The following is a 20,688-nucleotide window of genomic DNA, read 5'->3' as shown; positions in this document are numbered from 1 at the left end:
CTGAGCTGGGCCTATGGAGCTGGCGAAAAGCCTGGGCAGGGTCTGTAGAAAAGGCCGAGAGAAGCCGCCTCCCCCTGCCTCCTTCACACACACTCTCACCGACACATACCCACATACTCCCGGGGCGCAGCCGCGGAGGCGCGAGCACTGCTCCGAGGTGTCCATCCTGCGGGGCGCGGACAGAGGCGCCCAGATCCTGCTCAGGTGCCCCGTCTGCACAAGTGCCCCCACCCCGACCCTGACTCCGGTCTAGGGGCTCTGACCCGAAAGGGGCTTCAAAGGTGCCCTTTGTGTCGAGCCGCGAGCGCCCAGTCAGCCGGGCGGAGCCCATTTTGTTTCAGGACCTCCGGTGCCGCCGCAGACAAGGGGCCCGGGAGGAGGAAGGAGGCGACCCGTGCGCGACACCCACGGCACCGGGATCCCCGCTCTTCTCGGGGAGGACTCGCCCCCCCCCCCCCCACGCCTCCGCCCCACACACACCGCATGACTCCTCCAGACGCCGACACCGCCTCCGGAAGGCGAGGGAACCTGCGGGCCCCGCCCCAGTCTCTCCCCCACGCCTCCGCACCTGCGCCGCAGCACTATCCGGACCCGCCGAGAGGCCCCCGCCGACACGCGCGGCGCGGGCTGGGTCCGCAGAGGCTAGCGCCCCGGCTGGTCCACCTTCCAGGGGCGACCCCACAGGCTGGTGTCCGGCCCGAGGAGGTCCCAAGAGGTCAGATCTCCGGGTCCCAGGACTGTGACCTCGGCTCCTGTGCGCAGAGGCCAAGAGCGCCCCCAAAGCTCGTGGCCGCGGCGGGGCTCCCCCTCCTCCCTCTGCCCAGGATGCTCTGGACGCGCGACTGAAGCACCCACAAGATTCCTTACGGGAGACTTGGCGGGGGTGTGTCTGGGGGTCCCCGCGGGGCGCGTTCCCACCGCGGTCACCCCTGCAATCTCCGAAACTCCGACCCCGTCCCAGGTCTGCGGGCTCCGCAGTACAGGACCAAAAAGCAAAAAAAGAGTAAAAATCTGAAATGTAAGCGTTGAGGGTTTCACAGAAATGCGAACCGCAGCTGTGCCGGCAAGCTGGCAGTTAGAGGGAGAGGTTTGGGGGGCCCCGTGGGTGACAGTGATTGGGACAAAGCAGGTCTTCTTACGTGGCTGCTGAGTCAACACGTGAGTGGGTTTGTGATCCATCCCTCCAGGGCCCGGTGGTGCTCCCGGCCCTGGGGAGACAGAGGTGTAGACGCGGACAAGGTCTGAAGAGTTGGCGCCAAAGGCAGGAATAGGAATAAAATAAGAGGGACCAGATAAGAGGGGGCCCCGGGTGGGGCAATCGGAGAGGGTGCTCAGCACATGCCCTGCGAGGGGTCAAGATCTGAACTGAAACTCGGGAAAAACGAGGAAGAAGAGATTCCCAGCTCAGGAGATGCTGAGTGGGAGCCGGGTGTGCGGAGTGGCTGGTGTGCTCAGATGCGGGGTGGACAGCTCCTGGAGAGGGGCCTGGAGGCCACACTGGTGCTCGGGCTTTATTCGGTCTCCCGAGAAACAATCACGGGGTTTTGAGCCAGGGAACCACGAAAGGCTCCAGAGCTGGGCATAGGGGGACCAGAGGAGGCCCCCTACGAGGCACTGGTAAGAGAGAACTGTGGCTGGACAGGGCGAGAGAGGGCTGGGGAGCATGTGGAGGCAGGGTTGGCAGCATTGTTGATGGGTTAGATCTGGGAGAGAGAAAATGGGGGACGGAGCGTGGCTCAGCTTTCTGACTGGAATAACTGGGTGGGTGGTGGTACCAGTTGAGATGGTGTTTTGTGGAGGTAACAAGGGCCCTATTTTGGACCTACTTTGGGCATATCAAGTCTGAGAGGTTGACTGAATTCGGATATTGACTCCACGCCACAAGCCTGGAGTCTGAGGGGCAGTGGGGTTGGGGTACATTCCAGGGTCAACAGTGGGTGAAGCTGGCTGCCACCCCGTCTTTCCTAACAGAGTTTGGGTGTGTCCAGGGCCCCACCCCAGAGCCCCAAGGGTGACCTAACTGGTCTGGAAGCCCATTTCCCTTGATAGTCACTGGGTCAAGAACAGAAATGGGTCCCAGCTCTGGCTGAGACGTGAAATTTACTGGCAGCTTTGACATTATTCCTAAAGGCCACACATCCCCCCAGATGCTAATGGGTCTGCCCACAGCATTCTTGCTCTCTGTCCAAGGAAGACACTGACCCCGATGTGGCAGAACAGGGTGATGTCAAGGATACGGGTCCTCCGGGCTCCACTCCCCCTCGTGCATCGTCCTCCCGCCAGCTCCCTCAACACGTCCTCAGCCCAGAGCACCCAGAGGCAGAGGAGGAATTTCAGGTTATCACAGGAGTTCCTAGGGTCTCACTCACCTGCACTTGGTCACACGTCCACCCTAAGCCAATCTCCATGGCCAGGGGCGTGGTATGCCCTCTCTCGTTTAGCCAACAGGGGGACATGCCAGTACCCAGACTTAGGAATCATACCACCCAAGCCTCTGGAAACAGAGGAGGGACAGTTTCTCAAACTCCTGGGCCCTGGCTGCTCAGGGCATGCGTTCAGGTGCAGGGGGTGGCACTTTCAATGTTCACTGTGTCTTCATAACAACCAGAGGAGGTAGGCACTGTGTGAGTCCCACTAAAAAATAAAGATCCAGGCTTAGCAACACTACATAACTTGCTCAAGTTATCTGTAAGGAGAGGATTCCCTGGAGGAGAGACTGACCTCCTGCAGAGCCCACTCTGGCAAACACATCTTCAGGCATAGAATTGTCTTTTTTTAAAATAATTCCTGATCTGGGAGTTAAGAATCAGCAAATTATAACTCCCAGGAAGGCAAGAAAAAAAGAAACAGAGGAACAAGAAACAGAGGGAGCAAGTGGAAAATAAACAAACTGGCCGGTGTAGGCCAGTCAATAGTTACTTTACATGTAAATGGTCTGCACACACTAGTGAGCAGACAGAGATTGGCCGAGTGGATTGAAGAACAAGACCCAACTACATGCTGCTTACAAGGGACTCGCTCTAAATATGACGGCAGAGGCAGGTTGAAAGTAAAGATGCGAAAAGGTGCATCTCCAGACATAAAGGAAAAGAAAAGCAGGAATGGGTATATTAATGTCAGATACGGGAGAACGTGAGGGCAAAGACAGTTACTGGGGACCAAGAGGGAGATTACTGACATTAAAGGATACACCCCCAAGAAGACACAGCCATCCTAAGAGTGCAGGCACCCAACACAGTTTCAAAATACACGAAGCAAAAACTGAGGGGAATGAGAAAGAGTGAAACACAGGAAGACAAATCTGTTACTTTCGTTAGGGATGTGACTGAGAGAACCAGGCAGAATGTCAGCCGGGGTGTGGACTTGACGGCACCTCGCCCCCCAGGATTGGACCCACATTACACACTCAAGCAAGCTCTGCATCTGGTGCATGTTCTTTTCAAGCACCCGTGGAACAGTCACCAGGGTGACCACATCCAGGGTCACAGACAAGCCCTAACACGTAAGTGGACTGATCACACAGAACGTGTTGTCTGACCACCGTGGACCCTGGTCTCGCAGGCGATCCAGCCCATGGCTGCGTCCCTGCCCCATGGCTCCCCTTCCATGACAGCCCTTCCCCTGGTCGGTACCAGACGGCCTCCTCCGTAACACCATCCTGAACCTGGTGGGTCCTGCTGATCATCCTTTCCCTCAGCTTCAGTGGGACCCACAGATGGCATAGCCCCGACATGGAAGACACAGACCAGGCCCACTGAGCTGAGCACCCACGCTGGCCATGCTCCATGGCGCTCGAGCTCTGAGAACTGTGGGAAGTCTTGTTAAAACCCCCAAACCCTCCTGCAGTGCCGTCTTTCTCATATCTCCCCCACCCACCACCCATGGTGGACTGGGAACACAGTATGTAAAGGGGAAGAGCCCCCCACACCTCAATCTAGGTGGCCCAGCACTTCACCCGGATCAGGAGGCGCTAGTGGCCTGTCAGGCCCAGCTGCCTCGGTGCTGGGGGTGCTCCTCCGACTGCTGGTTTTACCCAGTGATTTAGATAAACAGAGGGCTTTAACGTTAGTAAAAAAAAACATGCATGTGCCAAGGAACGGAATGCAATGACTGCAACTTCTTGGTGGAGGGGGAGGTGCAAACATCTGGGGTCCTTCGGGGTTCAGCTCTGTGCCACTCCACGGCCACAAGAGAACACGCCTCGGCTGGCCCGCGGACGACACACATGGCCACGAGCTGTGTGTCCCCGGCCAGGCCCAGAGCGGCTGACGCGCACCTGGGAGCAAGAGGGGTCGAGGGCTGGCAGAGCTGCCAAGCTGGGCGTACATCTGCCAGTCCCGATGTATGACTTGTCATTTCAAGCCACTGAGTTTGCGAAGAGTTATCTGGAAAAGGCAAATCAACACATCACCCCATTTCTCCCCCAATTTCCTATGCCAGGGCTGTGCATGGAGAACACAGTCAGTAGATGCTTCATCAACTTTACAGGTATTTATTGAGCCTCTACTATGTTGCAGACAGTGTACTGAGACCAGGGGATACAAGGGTGACAGAGACGGGCTTGATTCCCACCTTCAGGGAGCACATCGAATTATTTTTGTGATGAGTCCTACGAAGGAAATTCCTAGGAAGGCAGAATGGTGGGTGAGTGGAATTCCACGGTGTCCGCAGAGAAATGAGCCCAGAGGCACAGACTAGAGGGGCTAGAAAAAGCTGCCTGTGCAGGTGGGAGGGAACACCAAGTAACAAGAGTGGCACACGGATCAGTGGAGGAGTAATGAGCTACTCAATAGGCAAGTTTCCACATGGCAAAAAGTAAAACTGGGTTCTCACCTCAGACTACACACACAACACACACACACACACACACACACATCAATCAATTCCACATGGGCTGAAGACACATGTATTCATCAAGGGAGATTGTCTTCATGGCTCTGGAGTAGGGAGACTTCATAAACAAGACCAAGACACTCAACCATAAAGGAGAAGATGGGTCAATTTTACTACATAATTAAAAACTGTAAGATAAAAGCTACTCTAAATAGAGTTTAGACAGCTGGTAGGGATTGAGAGGAAATACCTGCAACATGTAACAAAGAATGAACAGCCAGAGACAATGAAGCCCACATCAACAAGGGAAGGATAACCAAGTAGAAACACGGGGGAGGGGGTGCGCGGGTCAGTCACCAGCTGGCAGACCAGCCATCACACGTAACACATGCTGGAGGCCCAACCACCACTGCTGGCATCACCCTGATTTAGGGTGAAGTCCATCACCGTTTCTGAGGCTCACTTAGGATCTGAACACGATGGCCCCACCTCCACCCCAGGTGACTTTATGGGGATGCCTCCTGAGACGTTGCCATTTAACACGAGAAACAAGAGCCCGACACAGGGATACTTATTTCTGTGGTAAACCTCAAATTTAACAAACTGTGCCCTCACGAACACTGGCTTGAGGGCCGACCCTGGAGGCCCACAACTGAGCTGCTGGGCATGGTGCCCCTGCTGCGACGACTCGGGCTACGATCCGAACATGGGTGGACGGAACCCGCATTTCATTCTCATGACACAGATAGGTTCAAACAAAATACTATTTTTTAAAAAAGGTGCATTCTTGAAGAAAATTTTAATTAAAAAAAAATGAAAAGAAAACCCAAACAGTGCCTAAATCTTTATTTTTCATAACCTACATTTTTTCAAATTAGACAGTTTTACACTGAATGACACAAAGGAAACTTAAATTACCAATAGTTTACACATAAGCTTGATTCCAGTCTTAATGAAAAGAAATAGAACAGAAATAAAAGCCCTGGCGAGGCGTCCGCGTCACTGCCCTCCTGCGAGCTGGTGCCGTGGCCGCTCCTTCAGGCCGATTGTCCGCCGCTCCCCGCGGACACAGATGCAGACACGGGTCGTACCTGCCCCTGAGGCCCGCGAGGCCCCAGACTGGCCTCCACACGGCACCGTGGTGGCCCTGACCATGTGGCAACTTGACAGGTTTCTTGCCACCACTAGTGACAACTAGTGATGCAGTTACAAGAGGGCCTGATCAGAAACATGATGACACGGACTCTTAAAAATCAACGACTTTTCTTGAATTCATGTTTGGTGAAACGGGGCTGGGTTCTCATTCTTATCTCTCCAAATGACAAGTATCATCACACAATTGTCCAAGTTAAAATGCCATTTGTGATGCTGTGTCTCTGACTCTGTACCTTGAGGTACTGCCAGGGGAAAGGAAGGAGTTATATTTTACACGGACGAAGCCAGACACCAGCTGTGCATGGCGGGGCTGCCCGTGGGCTGGTGCCACAGCTTCCCACTGTGCACCCCCTGTGCTTTTCTGTGAGTGGAAAACCTCAGGAATATCAGAAAGGTGGAGGTTGGGGGACATTATATAGCTCTTTGGCATATCGCCCTTGCTTAATTAAAAAAAAATGCTATAAAAATCACATCAGAGTGAAGTCTTAACTCGGCTGCGGGAGCATAGGCCTCATGTGCCCGGCCGGCCATGCCACCTGGCTGGGCCCGGCTGCTGACACGGTCACCTTCATCCCAGCTGCACGCACAGCTCCACCCTGGTCACACAAAGGGCGGACAGCACAGCTGGCCCCCCACACCTGCCTCCAGGGAAAGGATCTGCCACTATTAAAAACCAGTGTCTGGGCTGCACAGGGTTTGGGATTCGGGGATGGTGCTGACAGCATCGCTCCCTCCTCCAGCAGAGACCGCCATGTCATGGGATCCCGAGGGCTCAGAGCTGGCCTTTCCAGCTCCTTCTACAGTACTCATTAGTTTGGGTGTAAGAGGTCAATTATTTCTGATTTTTTCAGTCAGCAATTTCAAAACTACAAAGAAATTAATTCCCCTGTTCCTTTTAACAGGCATTTGCAGATAGGAACGCTGTGTGGGTGGTCTAGGTATTTGAATAAAGACGCTGCTCTGAAGGAGATGGGCTTGTTTTCCTCTGGCAGGCAGATTATGCCTATTAGCTATTTGTAATTTTAAGTAGATTATTTTTTACTTTCACTTGAAGACCCTGCCAGTTTCCACTTTCCAGATTATACCTCAAAAACCCTTTCAACATTAGCTGTGATTAGTACATACTTACATATGTTTAACAAGAGCATGAAAATATTCGAACGTTTTAGTAAAACTTTCCATCTCCCTTTCACAGCAGCAAAGAGGCAGAATCAGTTCAGCACACCAGTATAAGAGAAAAAGAAAAAACCTCAACAAATTAAAATAATATTCAAACCACAACACTGAGTTTATCTACATCCAGGTCAATAGCAACATTTATAATATATCAATTTTTATCAGCTTTTTCTCTTTAGGGTACCTTTTTAATATGTTCTGATTATTTACAACTGTACAAGCAAAGCACACACGCCCAAGTGCACATATTTAATACAGTATCGACTATTTGCATTTACAGGATTTTTCAACAGTCTGAAAAAAGATCAACTGTGTAAGATCTTCCAGGTAAATTACAAACATGACTGCTCGCTCTTCCTACAGTGCTTACCCAGTAACACCGTGACAGCAGACCCCACTCACGCCAACACAGGCCGGTCTCAGGAACTCTAAGCTGTCATATACAAAAGTTAAGGCAAAGTCATTTTCAAGTTTAAATAAAATTCAAGTCTTTAAATATTGGATGGAAATAATCTCTTTTTTAAAAAGAAAAAACCTTAGTCTTGTTAAATAACATTTTGTGGAATAAACTGTATGGTTACATTTAGCAGGAAATATTCTTATTTTAATGTCTGCTGCTTAGAATACTTAAAGAAAAAATTTAGGCATTTTAAAACAAAATAATTTATGTTTATTATCAACTGCTAGCTTTAGTGCATGCGTGTTCTTGGAGAGCAGCACTTAGAGAAGGGATCACAGACCCTGTCTTGGAGGTAAAGAGAGAGGAACTTGGATCCTCCAACACCAGAGGGCACCACAAACACCTTCTCCCACGATCTGTGTGCCGTGTGCAGAGGTTCGGAAAGGCACCCCGGGAGGGGTAAGGTGGGGCAGACTGGGGCAGACGAGGGAGCCGGGCTCCATGTCCTCCCCACCTGCTCTCGGGAGCAAAACATCAGGGTACAATTTCGTGGTAACATGTCAGTGGGCAACAAAGTTTATGTTCCATTTAAGTTCTATTCACAATGTGCTTTGAGTTTATCTTACATAACAGCCACTTGAGACTGGAGTGAGGAGCTGGTTACTTGCTGGCAGGACATCAGGACTCTCGGTGCTCTGCGGGGTTACTCTGCCCAGTGGACCAAAAATGGGCTCTACTTAAAAAATGCTAGAACCACTTGTTAGGCTTCTGAATGAAAGGACAACTCCCAGGCCAGCGTGTGGCGCCATTGGACCCCGTCCCTTCCCCAAGATACACTCACAGCATCGCCTCATGCCCTCAATTCCACGGTCCTCAGCCTCACCCGGCAGTCTGGACATCTCAGAGATACACACTTGCTAACCAGTTATTTTAAAAAATGAAGTAGCATAGTTCCGCTTAATTTAGAAAAACTCACTATATATATATATAGCTTGCACTCATAGCCACATGGAGGCTTAATAAAAAATATCAATTTGTTAGGATAAATGCATTTTCTATCCTGAAAAAAATCAGACTTATGCATCACCTCCAGTTAAGCACCAACCTAAAATAAGGTTTATATTAATTAAATCCTGAAAAATAGATTTTTTTCAAGAGGGGGGAAATCCGACTCATAGAAGAAAAATAACTTGCAGGCACCTTGTAGGCCTCTTCTACACTGCAAGCTCCTAACCAGCGGCTCACTCACATCCCGAGCAGGACAGTGCTTAGTTGTGGCGACCTCAGCTCCTTGAAGCCCTCCCAGACCTCGGCGCTCACTGAGGGGACCTGGGTGGGGGGCTCTGTTCTCTGTGCAGACGCCGCCCCGAGGCTGGGGGAGAGGGCCGGCGGCCTGGCGGTCTCCTCTGGTCTTTGGGTGGTCCTGGGCTGGACTTGGGGGCAGAGGGCTCTCTCTCGGCGAGCTTCTTGTCTTCCTTCCCACAACCAACAGTGTTTGGCTTTTGTTCTTTCTGGGGCTGCAACGGGGAAGATGGTGGCTCTCTATTCGTCCTCTGACAAATCTCTGCGTAGCTGGGTTTTCGCAATTCCTGGGAAACAGACACAGCTCTGGGATTATATGACAACATGCGAAAATAAGGTTCACTTGAGGTAGACGTAAAAAAAGGTTTCAACTGTAACCACATTCAAAATTATTTTAAATAAAGAATTCCTACATTTCAACAACTGAGGTTCCCCTACAGCACAACTTTCCCTCCAAGATACTCTAGAAATATCTTGTAAAAATGGTTAAAACTAGAAAAGGCATGGAGATGAAAAGTGCCGACTGAACTCTTTCCAGCCTCTGGCCTGTAATCACTTCTGAGCCACATACGAGCCTGAAAGGCGGCAGACAGCAGACACCCTAGAAAAACACAGAAGCAGCATCTGCTCTCCCTGCCAGACAATCTGCCTCGGCACAGAGCAGGCCTCCTGGACCCAGGAAGAGGTCCGGCTGTCACTTATGGGTGACCTTCAACAGCTGTCTCTGCAAAGCATTTGTACACACTGCAAACTACAGAGGGCTGGAGGTGTGGTTGCAGGAAAGTCAGAGGTAACAACAACAAAAAAGTAGGGTTTTCAGGTAAGTGGAAGCATGAAGGCTAAATGACAGATGAGGACATTTAGAAGGCTGTCACCTCCATCAACCATTTGTAACTTAAAAATAATTTTAACCTATAAAAAAGTTTTCTTTAAAGATTCAACCTAGCAGACAATAAGGGTTTAACTCCCAAATCTAAACGATAAAGGCCCACCCAAGATCAAACTAGGGACAACACAAATCAGAATTTAAAAAGCTGGACTGAGCGCCCAGGGGAGGAGAGAGGAAGAGGAGCTGGCGGTAGGCCTGTGTGGACCCGGGCGGGGTGGGAGGTAGGCGTCCCTCTGATCCACCCTTGGACCACCCTAAGTCCTAGGGGCACAGGAACTGGAAGCTGTGGCTCCTCGGGCGACAGCCTCACTCTACTGACCCTGAACAAGATGACCCACGGCTGCAGGGACGACGAACAGCCAGATCGGTTAGTTACAATCATCAGCAAATGCCCAGGGTACCCTGCACAGAAAGCGCAGTGTGCACACAGGCGGCCACTGCTCCAGGGAGCCCCTCCACATCCTTGCCCCCGACATACCGAGACGGCGCCGTCCACCTGCACCGATTTACTTGCAGTCGTGCTCAGGGTGGGAGGAGGTCTGTCCACACTCGGGGTTTCCTTCTGCTTCTCCACCACCTTGGGATCCCTGGAAAGACGCCACCAGGCAGACACGTGAACATCCAGGCCCCGCGGGCAGCCCCGCAGTGAGCACAGCACGGGGTGCGGGCATCAGGTGCAGGTGGACTTACTCGGGCGGGTGGGCAGGGGAGGGGGCACGCTCGCAGGCTGTGGACACGGCACAGGGCACTGAGGGCTCTCGGGGGGGCACCGTGGGGAGAGTGTTCGTGCTTGCGTCTGCGTTCAGGCTCTGAAACCATCAAAAACAGTTTATCACCGCATAGAGGCACGTCCATCAGATCTTTCTAAATGATCTTAAACACACACCGATGGTACCGGCTTCGCCGTCCTCCTGGGAGCAAGGGTGGGCCAGCCCGGAGTACAACTGGACACACTGTGGCCGGGAAGCAGCCCCCGGTCTCCCCTTCCTCTTGGCAGACATCTCACCGATCTGAGGCCTCCCTCTGTGCATGAGCACGATTGCCTGCAAGCCTGCTTTCCCACCTGAACAGGTACTGAAACCTCCACCCATCTGACACCCCAGTGCCCAGCACCGCCTGGCACGTGATCTGTGAATGTAGAGTCCCCAGCACAATCCAGTACGGCTCACCCGTTTTTACAGGGAAAACCAACAAGGTTACAGCTCCATCCCAATAAACCTGAGTGCCTTGAGGGGTGCAGGTGCTGACATCAGTTCCCACCTGAATTCACCAGCAGCCCCTGAAAGCAGTGTGTTAACTCTCCTGATTTAACAGGGAACGAAACTGAGGCTTAGTCTGTTTAAGGCAAACACCTGGAGAATGCCAGCCCCATGAGCAGTAACCACTCACACATGTAGCCTTCTGTTAATTAACAAAAAAAAAAAAGGCAGCAGAGCAAATAAAGAACTGGAAGGGAGACTAACTGCAAACAAGCGTTTTCTCAAAATCTCACTTTTCAAAGCAGATAAAAAGTTCAGAAGTAAGAGGTTCTGGAGGGAGTGAGATGGAGGGAATAGCACTGCCCCCCACCATGGGGCGAGGGTGGTGGTGATGGAGACATGGGGCCCCTGAGAACCATCACCTCTCACGATTTTGTGCTCAAGGCTGGTGGAAACACAGGCATGGAAAACACCTCCTCCTTGTAAAAGCTCCCTCACGTCCAGAGCACGCCCGAGACCGCCCCCCTCCCGTCGGAGGCCTCCCAGGGCCCCACAGAGCCGCCGAGCACTTCACCAAGAAGCAGGGACACAGTCTCTTCCACTTGGAATTGGGCTCAGGCTCCTTAAAAGTAGCAATTCTCGGGCTTCCCTGGTGGCGCAGTGGTTGAGAGTCCGGCTGCCGATGCAGGGGACACAGGTTCGTGCCCCAGCCCGGGAAGCTCCCACATGCCGTGGAGCGCCTGGGCCCGTGTGAGCCATGGCCGCTGAGCCTGCGAGTCTGGAGTCTGTGCTCCGCAACGGGAGAGGCCCGGCGTACCGCAAAAAAAAAAAAAAAAAAAAAAAGTAGCAATTCTCTCTTCAAAATAGATTTTACACAAAATCACAATGTAAAAAACAGTAAAAATTAAAAACAACAACAACAAAATACTGTTTTTGAAATGGGGTGGAGGCCTGCTTGTTCTCTTCCCCTGCCCATCCCCAAGGGGAGTAAGGTCAGGGTGAAGCCAGGACTCAGGGTCTCTAACATCATTCCATGGGGCACTGATAACTCAGAATTTAAGACTGACAATAACGCACAAGACATGTCACATTTAATAAGTGCTTCTCTCTCCAAAATACAGGGTCTTGGAATCCTCTCAACCTTGAAGGCTAAAAATGGGAGCAGTAACCACACACTAGTATGAAGACAACTAAAGACCTGGCTTTATAAATCCCACCATGACCCCGCCTGGTACTGAGGGGCGACCCCACCCCTGTGGGGGCTCTGCAGGTGTAGACGGTCTGGACACGGTCTGCAGGGCAGTGCCTTCCCCAACCCAGAGGCCAGGGGTTCTGACTCCTTAGGTCTTCGAGCAGTAGGCAGGGTGCTGGTGGGTGGGTTCCCACTGGAGAAAGACACGGTGGGTGGCCGTGGTGGAGCGCCAGGGTGAGAACTCAGCAGGCGCTGGATGAGGCATTCTGGCCACCTCTGCCCTGGTCTGCTTGTCGACTGCAGCAGGGCCACGGGGAGCCCCCGGGCTCTTGCAGCACTTGCTGATTCCCGGGATGTAATCACTGCAGAGGCATGAATACCACAGAGCTCGACGACAGCCACCCATAATATAAAGTTGCTCTGGGCTTCTGGTTATTCATGTAGATTATTAAAAACATGTTACTTCTGGTATAATTCAGATTTTTCTTTTTTATTCTGCTGACTTGTAAAATAAAAGCAGATCGTGAATAGCAAGAATAAAAATGCAACCTGAGTTTCTGGGTGAGTGAGTGTCTGTACAGCACACCAGTGCAGGGCTCCACCTCTGACCGTACCACTCAAAACCTATGTGGCCTCTGCAATCACTTATCCTCATAAACCTCTTCCGCATGTGAAAAAAGCACACATGTAAAGAGCGGGACGCCAGCGGTGAGTGAGCATCAGGCTTGGGATAGCTTACCCTTTCTTTGGACGATCCTGTGAGCAAGCCAGACAGCCTGTTCTCAAACAAGTCCTCCGTCTTCAAATGCCCCGCCGCCCCAGGCAGTGGGGGGAAGCTGGAGAGGCCTAATTCAAAGCTCGGGGAGGGCGGCCTGGGTGGTGTTGGAGACTGAGTCTGACTCCTCTGAAAGAGAAGAACACCGTGGAGTCGCCCTGGGGCGGCTGGGTAGGAGGGGCTCAGAAATACCGCAGGTGAGCGATGCAAACACTCGCTCCCTAGTCTTCGAAGGTCCACACCTGTCTGGAGAAACGGATGGCCAATCCAACCCCGCCGACTTGGTCACCTATCAAAGGTCATCTGTCAGGCAACTTCGACCATGAGAGCAGAGCTGAAAAGACGAAACCTCAGGGCTGCTCCTGGCCACGGTCAAACACGCCAGTAAGAGCTGCGTGTGTAGGACACCCAGACCCCCGGCAGCCGACAGAGACCAGTGGGGCACAGCAAAGTGACAGACGCACAAGAGCCTAAGTCTCGACATTAAACTTATTCACTTCCAGACAAGTTTTGTGTTATCGCAGCAGAGTCTGTGATCTAAGTCATAAAAGAGAAAGTAAAAGAAAACAAAAGCCACTCTCTCAACTCTGTACAACTTACGTAAAAAATTTCACAAAGATTTCCATTAAAAAAAGTTTAACAAAAAAGGGAGGGGGCTTCAGTTATCTGAAAATTAACTTACTGAAACACCTTCTATTTTTAAAAGGGAGGGGCTTCAGTTACCTGAAAATTAACTTACTGAAACACCTTATATTTTTAGATCAGTATGTAAAAGCATGATTTAATATGAGACTGTTATCACATTCCCTGACTTCAAAAAAGTAAGTAAACTCAGCAAAATAATACCCAAGTAAAACTTATAAGCCAAAGAGAAAGGCAGGAGTCTCAGAAGAAAGGCAGTGATATACTTTTATTGAAACACTTTTAGTCAACCTGCTAGGTAGGAGTCATTCTGTAACATCCAGTTCCTTGGCTGAAACAGACAAGGAACAGAACGGGGAAATGAGTTTGTATTAGGTAGAACACAGGCATTTTTAGTTGAATGGTGGGCTACTTGGACTGGAAGCAATGCTCTCGTGGGGCTCACTTAACTTGAAAGGCCAAGATTTCCCAGAAACTTATACCAACTGGAAGATTATCCCTACAGAAGTAAAATCTACAGAAGATCTGTTACAGCTCAAGTGAGAGCAGGTTAAGGATGAAATCGGATCCACGCTGAGCACAGCCCACCTCTCCTTTGGGCCTCCTGCTGCATGTCTTCTCCTTGGCGTAGGTGTCTGAGGGCTGCCTACCTTGCTCGTGTGTGTGCCCTCTGAACCAGGCTGCACAGGTAGCCATGTGGCTACAGCGTGCCCTGTAGTTCAGCATGCTCTAGGTTATGCTCATCTCAAAACAATTTTTAGAGGCTTTATTTTAAACATCTGCATGTTTCTGAGGTGAACCCAGCTTTTCAGAAGATAAGCGTTTCTAGGAAGAAAGACCTGACAAAAAATTGACTAAGTATCAACTTTCAGGAAGAAAAGAGGCAATGTTTAACGTTTTTAGGGTCTGAATGGCTTAAGGCAAGGCATGAATGTCAAGCCCTGGTCCCGAGGGCGTGGCCAGGCCACCTGCTCACACATCTGCGACCTGCCCCCAAGCTTCTCAGGTGTTCAGAACACCCAGTGCAGCAATGGGCTCACTGTCGAGTACACACACCTGAGCCACATGTGTGGGCATCTGAGTGGTTCCAGGTATGAACACGCAGATCAGGAACACAGAACAGAATGAAATGGAAATGGCAATAGGAAAACATTTCACCTTTGCAGGTAATGCAGTGACTGGGGGCAATGATTCCTGCAGGGTAACTAGTACCTGAAGAGATAGTCAGATGCCTGTCTTGTTAGTCCAAATAACGGGAATTCATGCATTCCAACTGGAACTAACTGATATAAACTGCCTTACCATAGGGTCACCAAAAACTAGACTGAACTGACCAACATGGTAAAATTAGGGTGTTCATTTACTACCAATTTGCACTTTCTAAGTTCTAGGCAAATACAGTAATGAGAATGTACACACTCAATGGCTTGGGGTCCAGACCAAGAACTGTCTCAAGGCCTTTTCCAGGCCCTGAATGTGGAGCTCTACGAGAGCCCACGTCTACATGCACACCGCCCACGCTCTCCCCTCATCAGAGCCCTGCAGAGCACCACCCAGAGGGGGAGCTGGTCAATCACCCTAAGCAGACACAACCACATCTCCTATACTTACTTACCACTCACATAAACCCATCACTTATTTTGGGTTTGTCCTGACCGTAAGTTACATGCAGCAAAAATCAACAATGCTTTCTACACAGTGGATACAGAGTAAAATATTTTGAATGAAAAATACTGATGAGCTAATTCCTACGTGAGAGAAGTTTATTCTGCTTGTCCACTCTCGTGATACCGGTAATTTCAAAGTACACTACCTGGTCACCCACACAGAAAGCACTCATCTGGACAAGTGTAAACAGACCACATATATGCATGATGCACTCCTGGGTGCACCTATGTGCCGCATAGGACACACAGGTGCCAGCAGTTCCTCAGGAAACCAGCCACCACCACCTCCTCTTTAGAGCATCAAAACAAGGTCTATTATCACCTAGCGGACACCACATTACGAGAAAATCTCTTTTGAAAAGCTCCTTCTCACATCTTAATTAAATCTCAGGTTTGTTTAGTGTAAGCTAGGTTTAAACATCTTGTGAAAGTGGCACAGGCCTGATGTACTCACTGTGAACTTCTCCTCCCGTTTCTTCCGGTAACCAAAGGAATTTTTCCTAGAGGAGAGGAAAGCAGAAGACTGTTAACTTTTCCCATTTGAAACATAATTTCACTGAGCACAGTATGTGCAGACACATTCAGTCTTCATGACTTTGTAATCTTTTATAGAGACTTTTGATTTTAAAATCCCAACCTTAAGAAGTGTAAGCAAAACAAAAAAAAATTTATAGTAAAGAAGTAAAATTGAGGTCTAGATAGGTAAATAAAAGAAAATATTTATTGAAGGAATTTTCCCATTTAGAATTTTTGTTATGATATGAACATTTGAATATCCATTCAGTTGGAGTGGCAAGATATGTAAAGTGTGACACTGAGCTATAAAGGTGAATTGTTAAAAAATGGTAATGACAATCTATCCAATTTATCATCAAAAGGAAAAGCTCCCAAGTAGCCTAGTCCACTCCTGCACCCCTGGCCCTCACTCCAGTGAACCACATGGGGTTTCTGAGCGCCAAGCATTTCCTCTCCCCATCTGCCAGCCTTCCACTCCACAGTTCCTGAGGCACATTTCCAACATCCAGAGTCTGACCCGCCAGCATTGGCGCCGTTCCCTGCACAGCAGCTTAAACCGCAGCAACAACCCCACCTACTTAGTGGATGTCACGGCAGGCCCAAAGGCACCAAGACACTTCACTGCCCGGACGGGCTTCCGTGGCCTAACAGTTCACACATTAATTCCCATTTATAATTTCATTTTTATTTATTTACCCTTTGTCATTTCAGCTGAACGCAAAGACTCCCTAAGGGCCCGTATTATGTAAGTTGAAAAGGAATTTAGAAATAATCTTGACCAATTCCACCCCTGATGGGCCCAGCAAGGCCTGACTGCGAAGACGGAGCCGCATGGGGTCCCTCCCGCTCCCACCGCACCGGGAGCACACACCCCCCGCCAGAAGGAGCTCCTGGAGGCAGACCATGTCCTCCGTACATAATACTCAGAAAAGCAGTCTTCACTTACAGGTTTCAAAGTGGGTTTACAACAGGAAAAGCTTATGGAGGCTGAGCCCACGCTAGATACGCTAGATGTGTGCTGGAGCGCACGTCCTTCCTGACATGCCACCGGGGTGGGGGGGGGGGGCGGGCTGTCCGTTCAGCTCTCCACACATAATGACTGTGACCCAAGGCAGCCTGGCCCACCCTCAGTTCCCACTGAACAGTGTCCTGTTACCACAAAGATGGAACTGGTCAAGTCTCTGCTCTAAAAGTAACACCCCTGAGTAATTATATAAAACCTTGGATGGTTACAGCCTTCCATTTGATTTTCTGTGATGGACTTGAAAATAATGATTATAAAACACATCTGAATTAATGGAATCTGACACTACGAATAGTTTCTAAGTACACAGTACCTGTCCAAATGAAATTGTGAACACTCACCTCCCTCTACCTAAGCCCGGAGAGGACTCGAGGCTGCTCTGTTCCACCCGCCCGGGCCCCGCGTCTCTCTTGGCGTAGACTGGAGGGTTCTGTAGCCGAGCTCGAGGCTGACCCGTCTGCCTCGTTTGTGGGCTCCGCACACCGTTCATCAACCGGTCCGCAGTGAAGTTAAATATCGAAGGACTTTCTAACAGCCCGGGCCCTCTCTCTGCACTGGGAATGGCATGGCGCAGATGAGATTTACTAGGATTCCTGTAAATAAAATGTTTGTATACGCTCAGTTCTAAAATGATCATGGCATTATGAAAAGAGCATGCTAATGCAGAAATGGCTAAGCTAAAATGTGCTTTCTTTTTAGGAAAAATATTAAAAATGTTACTTAGAATAGTTAGTTCATAATATGTCTGATAATGCAAATCTAAATGCAGTATGGACGTTCTGCTGGGCTGTAGCCCAGGTCTAAATTAAAAGCAGGCACATGCAGATGCAAGCTGTCCCAGAAGCCTTTGTCTCACGAGTCTACCCTCTACGTAGGCGTTGCAACACGCATTTCAGGCTTTAATGCTCACAGAATGGAATTCCACACCTTGAGTCGTTTTACTCCTGGTGGACATTACTGGTGGTCAAATCTACCATTAGCCAGCACAGAACAGCCTCTTCACTTAGTGTGACTCACCCAAATGGTGAGAATGACGGAGGTTTAACACATTTGCTTTTGCTTTGCTTTGAAAATATACAATGTGGCAGCGACCTCTTGTTACAAACCCTGGGGAAATAGCAGCCTTTCAACCCCTCACGGGACTTGCCTGCTCCTTGGAGGGTATTGTCTGAGTGAAGTCAGAGGAGATGCTGCAGGTTTGAAGGCTGGAGACGTGAACCCATTTATAAATCCAGTATTTGGAAATGGCGTTACCTAGATTCATTAAAAACAAACAGACTTCAGGCTGGTTAACACTGGTCGCTGACATTCCATGTCATACTTGCAGTGCTTGCCGTGGAGAAGAGCACTGGGTAGGATTACTGCTAATGGCCAAGACTTCTTGATCCAGGCTGGGGCCGAGACCTCACAACAGCCCCATGAGGAAGCCGCCTCACACGTGTGGAGAGAAGCGTCTGCCCCCACCCCGCCTCGCCCGGTGCTGAGTACAGGCTGAGCACGCGATCCCACACTCTCAGCCCAGTGCCCGGACTGACACCCACGATGTGCCGACATCAAGTCAACAACTCTTCATTCCTGATGACTTCAATAAAATCCATCAAAGCTCTCAATCTTGGGGGCATTTAGGGATCTATTTCACAATCACAGCCTTTGAGAGTGCCCTTTTAGCCTCACCTGCATGCAAGTCTTGCTGAGTATCACGATATTTTCAGGTCATTAACAATTATGTCCCAAGTCACAATTTATGGGGATATACTTCATAAACATATACTGACATATATGTCAGAAGAAAATTAAACAGGGTCACAGTGCCCTTAAAAGATACAATCCTAAATATAATCTTAAAACATTAAAAAAATTAAGTACAGAATTTTAAATATCAGCCAACTACTAAAAAATCTAGTCACAACAAAAAAAAGATAGAACTTAGTGTTGAAATAGTTTTTAAAAATCATGAAAAGAGCGATCACTCCTGTTTTCTGGATTCTGAACATGTGGTTTCACACAATTTCTGTATAAACAACATTCCCTGATGGATTCAAAGGCATTTAACTCCTTGGTGCCATCCAGTTCCGACCTTACATTTTCACTAAATTGAGAGATACAAATAGGCCACTCCTTGTTTGGGGAAAAGGAAAAGACAAAAAGCCGGCAATTCCTCTTGACTAGAGCTAACCAAAAGCTGTAATAGGATGATTAAAAACAGCTTAAGACCAAAACAAATCATTCCAAATTTTGAAAAAGAAAATGAAAGCAATAAAAGGGAAATGCTGAGGGAGAAAGATGCAGTTAAAACCGTGTTAGGGACTTCCCTGGTGGCACAGTGCTTAAGAATCTGCCTGCCAATGCAGGGGACAAAGGTTTGAGCCCTGGTCCAGGAAGATCTCACATGCCACAGAGCAACTAAGCCTGTGTACCACAACTACTGAGTCTGTGCTCCAGAGCCCAAGAGCCACAACCACTGAGCCCACATGGCACAATTACTGAAGCTTGCACGCCTAGAGCCTGTGCTCCACAACAAGAGAAGCCACCACAATAAGAAGCCTGAGCACTGCAACGAAGAGTAGCTCCCGCTCGCTGCAACTAGAGAAAGCCCGAGCACAGCAACGAAGACCCAATGCAGCCAAAAATAAATAAATAAATAAGTAAATAAATAAATTTATTAAAAAAAAACCGTGTTAGGGACTTCCCTGGTGGCACAGTGCTTAAGAATCTGCCTGCCAATGCAGGGGACACGGGTTTGATCCCTGGTCCGGGAAGATCCCACATGCCGCGGAGCAACTAAGCCCGTGAGCCGCAACTACTGAAGCCCATGCACCTAGAGCCTGTGCTCAGTAACAAGAGAAGCCTCCACAATGAGAAGCCTGCACACAGCAATGAAGAGTAGCCCCTGCTCGTCACAACTAGGGAAAGCCCGCGCGCAGCAACGAAGACCCAATGCAGCCAAAAATAAATTAAAAAGCAACAAGAAAAAACCTCCAAAAAACTGTGTTAAGATCTCCAAAGCTCTTCTGAGGAACTACCATATATTCAGAAATACATCTATCACACCAGAACCAGAGTTTGAAGATCGTAAATCATGATAAGAACAATTGAGACGAATCATTTCATACCTGTAATTTTACATGTAAACCCTGGTATTTAAGTAATTTTGCTCAAGAGTTTAAAAATAAATTGGTTGCTAACACAGTAATTTAACACAACTTGCTGAGAATTAACAGGCCTCATCTTGTCACTTCTGCTCAAAATGACGCAGTCTGTTTTACAATGGGCCTCACGCGGCCCAGCCAGATCAAAGGAACCAGCTGCACGGCCAGACTACCACCCAGGAAGCGAGGGCCCCCACTTGGGACAGGGACAAATACGATTAAGAGAGATTAGAAAAACAAGCACAGCAGTGAGACTCCTTTGGAGGAATCATTCAACCAAGAATTGACGGATGCTATTCCCCTTGAAGATTTCCTTGCTCACGATACATTAACTACATGGCTCTCGGTACACTTCCACGGAACGCGGTGAGGATTTCAAAACAGCAGTGTTTTCTTACCATAAGGATTCACTCAACAGAGACGGAGCGCTACCTTGTGTGCTCACTGCTCTCGTCCCACACTGGCCCTGGGCTCCTGAGGGCTGTCCCTCATCCCCATCCATCCTCCTGGCCCTCATGCCTCAGGACACACTCAAGGCCTGGACGGTCTGGCCCTGACAGACCTTACCAACCTCCCCTCCCAGTCCCTGCTTCAGCTTCTGCTTTAGCTCAGAAATACTCAGAGAGTCACACAATTGTCGCCTGTCCGACATGTGTCTTTCCTGGACACGCATCTTGACATTCTGTGCAAAACAGGCACCAGGTACCCAGGTGCACCAATGCTCCCTCCCCCACGCCTGCCCTCTCATCATCAGTGGTCCCGACTATCC

General features: G+C 49.6%; 1 protein-coding gene across 3 annotated transcripts in view; it reads right to left on the bottom strand.

The window, feature by feature from the left end:
- Positions 1-5,662: 5,662 nt before the first annotated feature.
- LARP4B (La ribonucleoprotein 4B) overlaps positions 5,663-20,688 on the bottom strand; it is an 89,067-nt gene continuing 74,041 nt past the window's right edge. For all 3 annotated transcript variants that reach the window (XM_032622113.1, XM_032622112.1, XM_032622110.1), the window contains 7 exons: positions 17,918-18,024; positions 17,112-17,363; positions 15,685-15,730; positions 12,886-13,050; positions 10,446-10,564; positions 10,234-10,342; positions 5,663-9,153 (listed from right to left, as the gene is read on the bottom strand). In XM_032622113.1, the coding sequence (XP_032478004.1) occupies positions 8,881-9,153; positions 10,234-10,342; positions 10,446-10,564; positions 12,886-13,050; positions 15,685-15,730; positions 17,112-17,363; positions 17,918-18,024 (1,071 nt within the window). In that variant the 3' untranslated portion in view covers positions 5,663-8,880. The remainder of the gene's footprint in view (positions 9,154-10,233; positions 10,343-10,445; positions 10,565-12,885; positions 13,051-15,684; positions 15,731-17,111; positions 17,364-17,917; positions 18,025-20,688) is intronic.

The sequence above is a fragment of the Phocoena sinus genome, chromosome 2 (genome assembly GCF_008692025.1).
Source record: "Phocoena sinus isolate mPhoSin1 chromosome 2, mPhoSin1.pri, whole genome shotgun sequence".
Classification (NCBI taxonomy): Eukaryota; Metazoa; Chordata; class Mammalia; order Artiodactyla; family Phocoenidae; genus Phocoena; species Phocoena sinus.
This window is presented reverse-complemented; position numbering and strand designations above follow the sequence as displayed.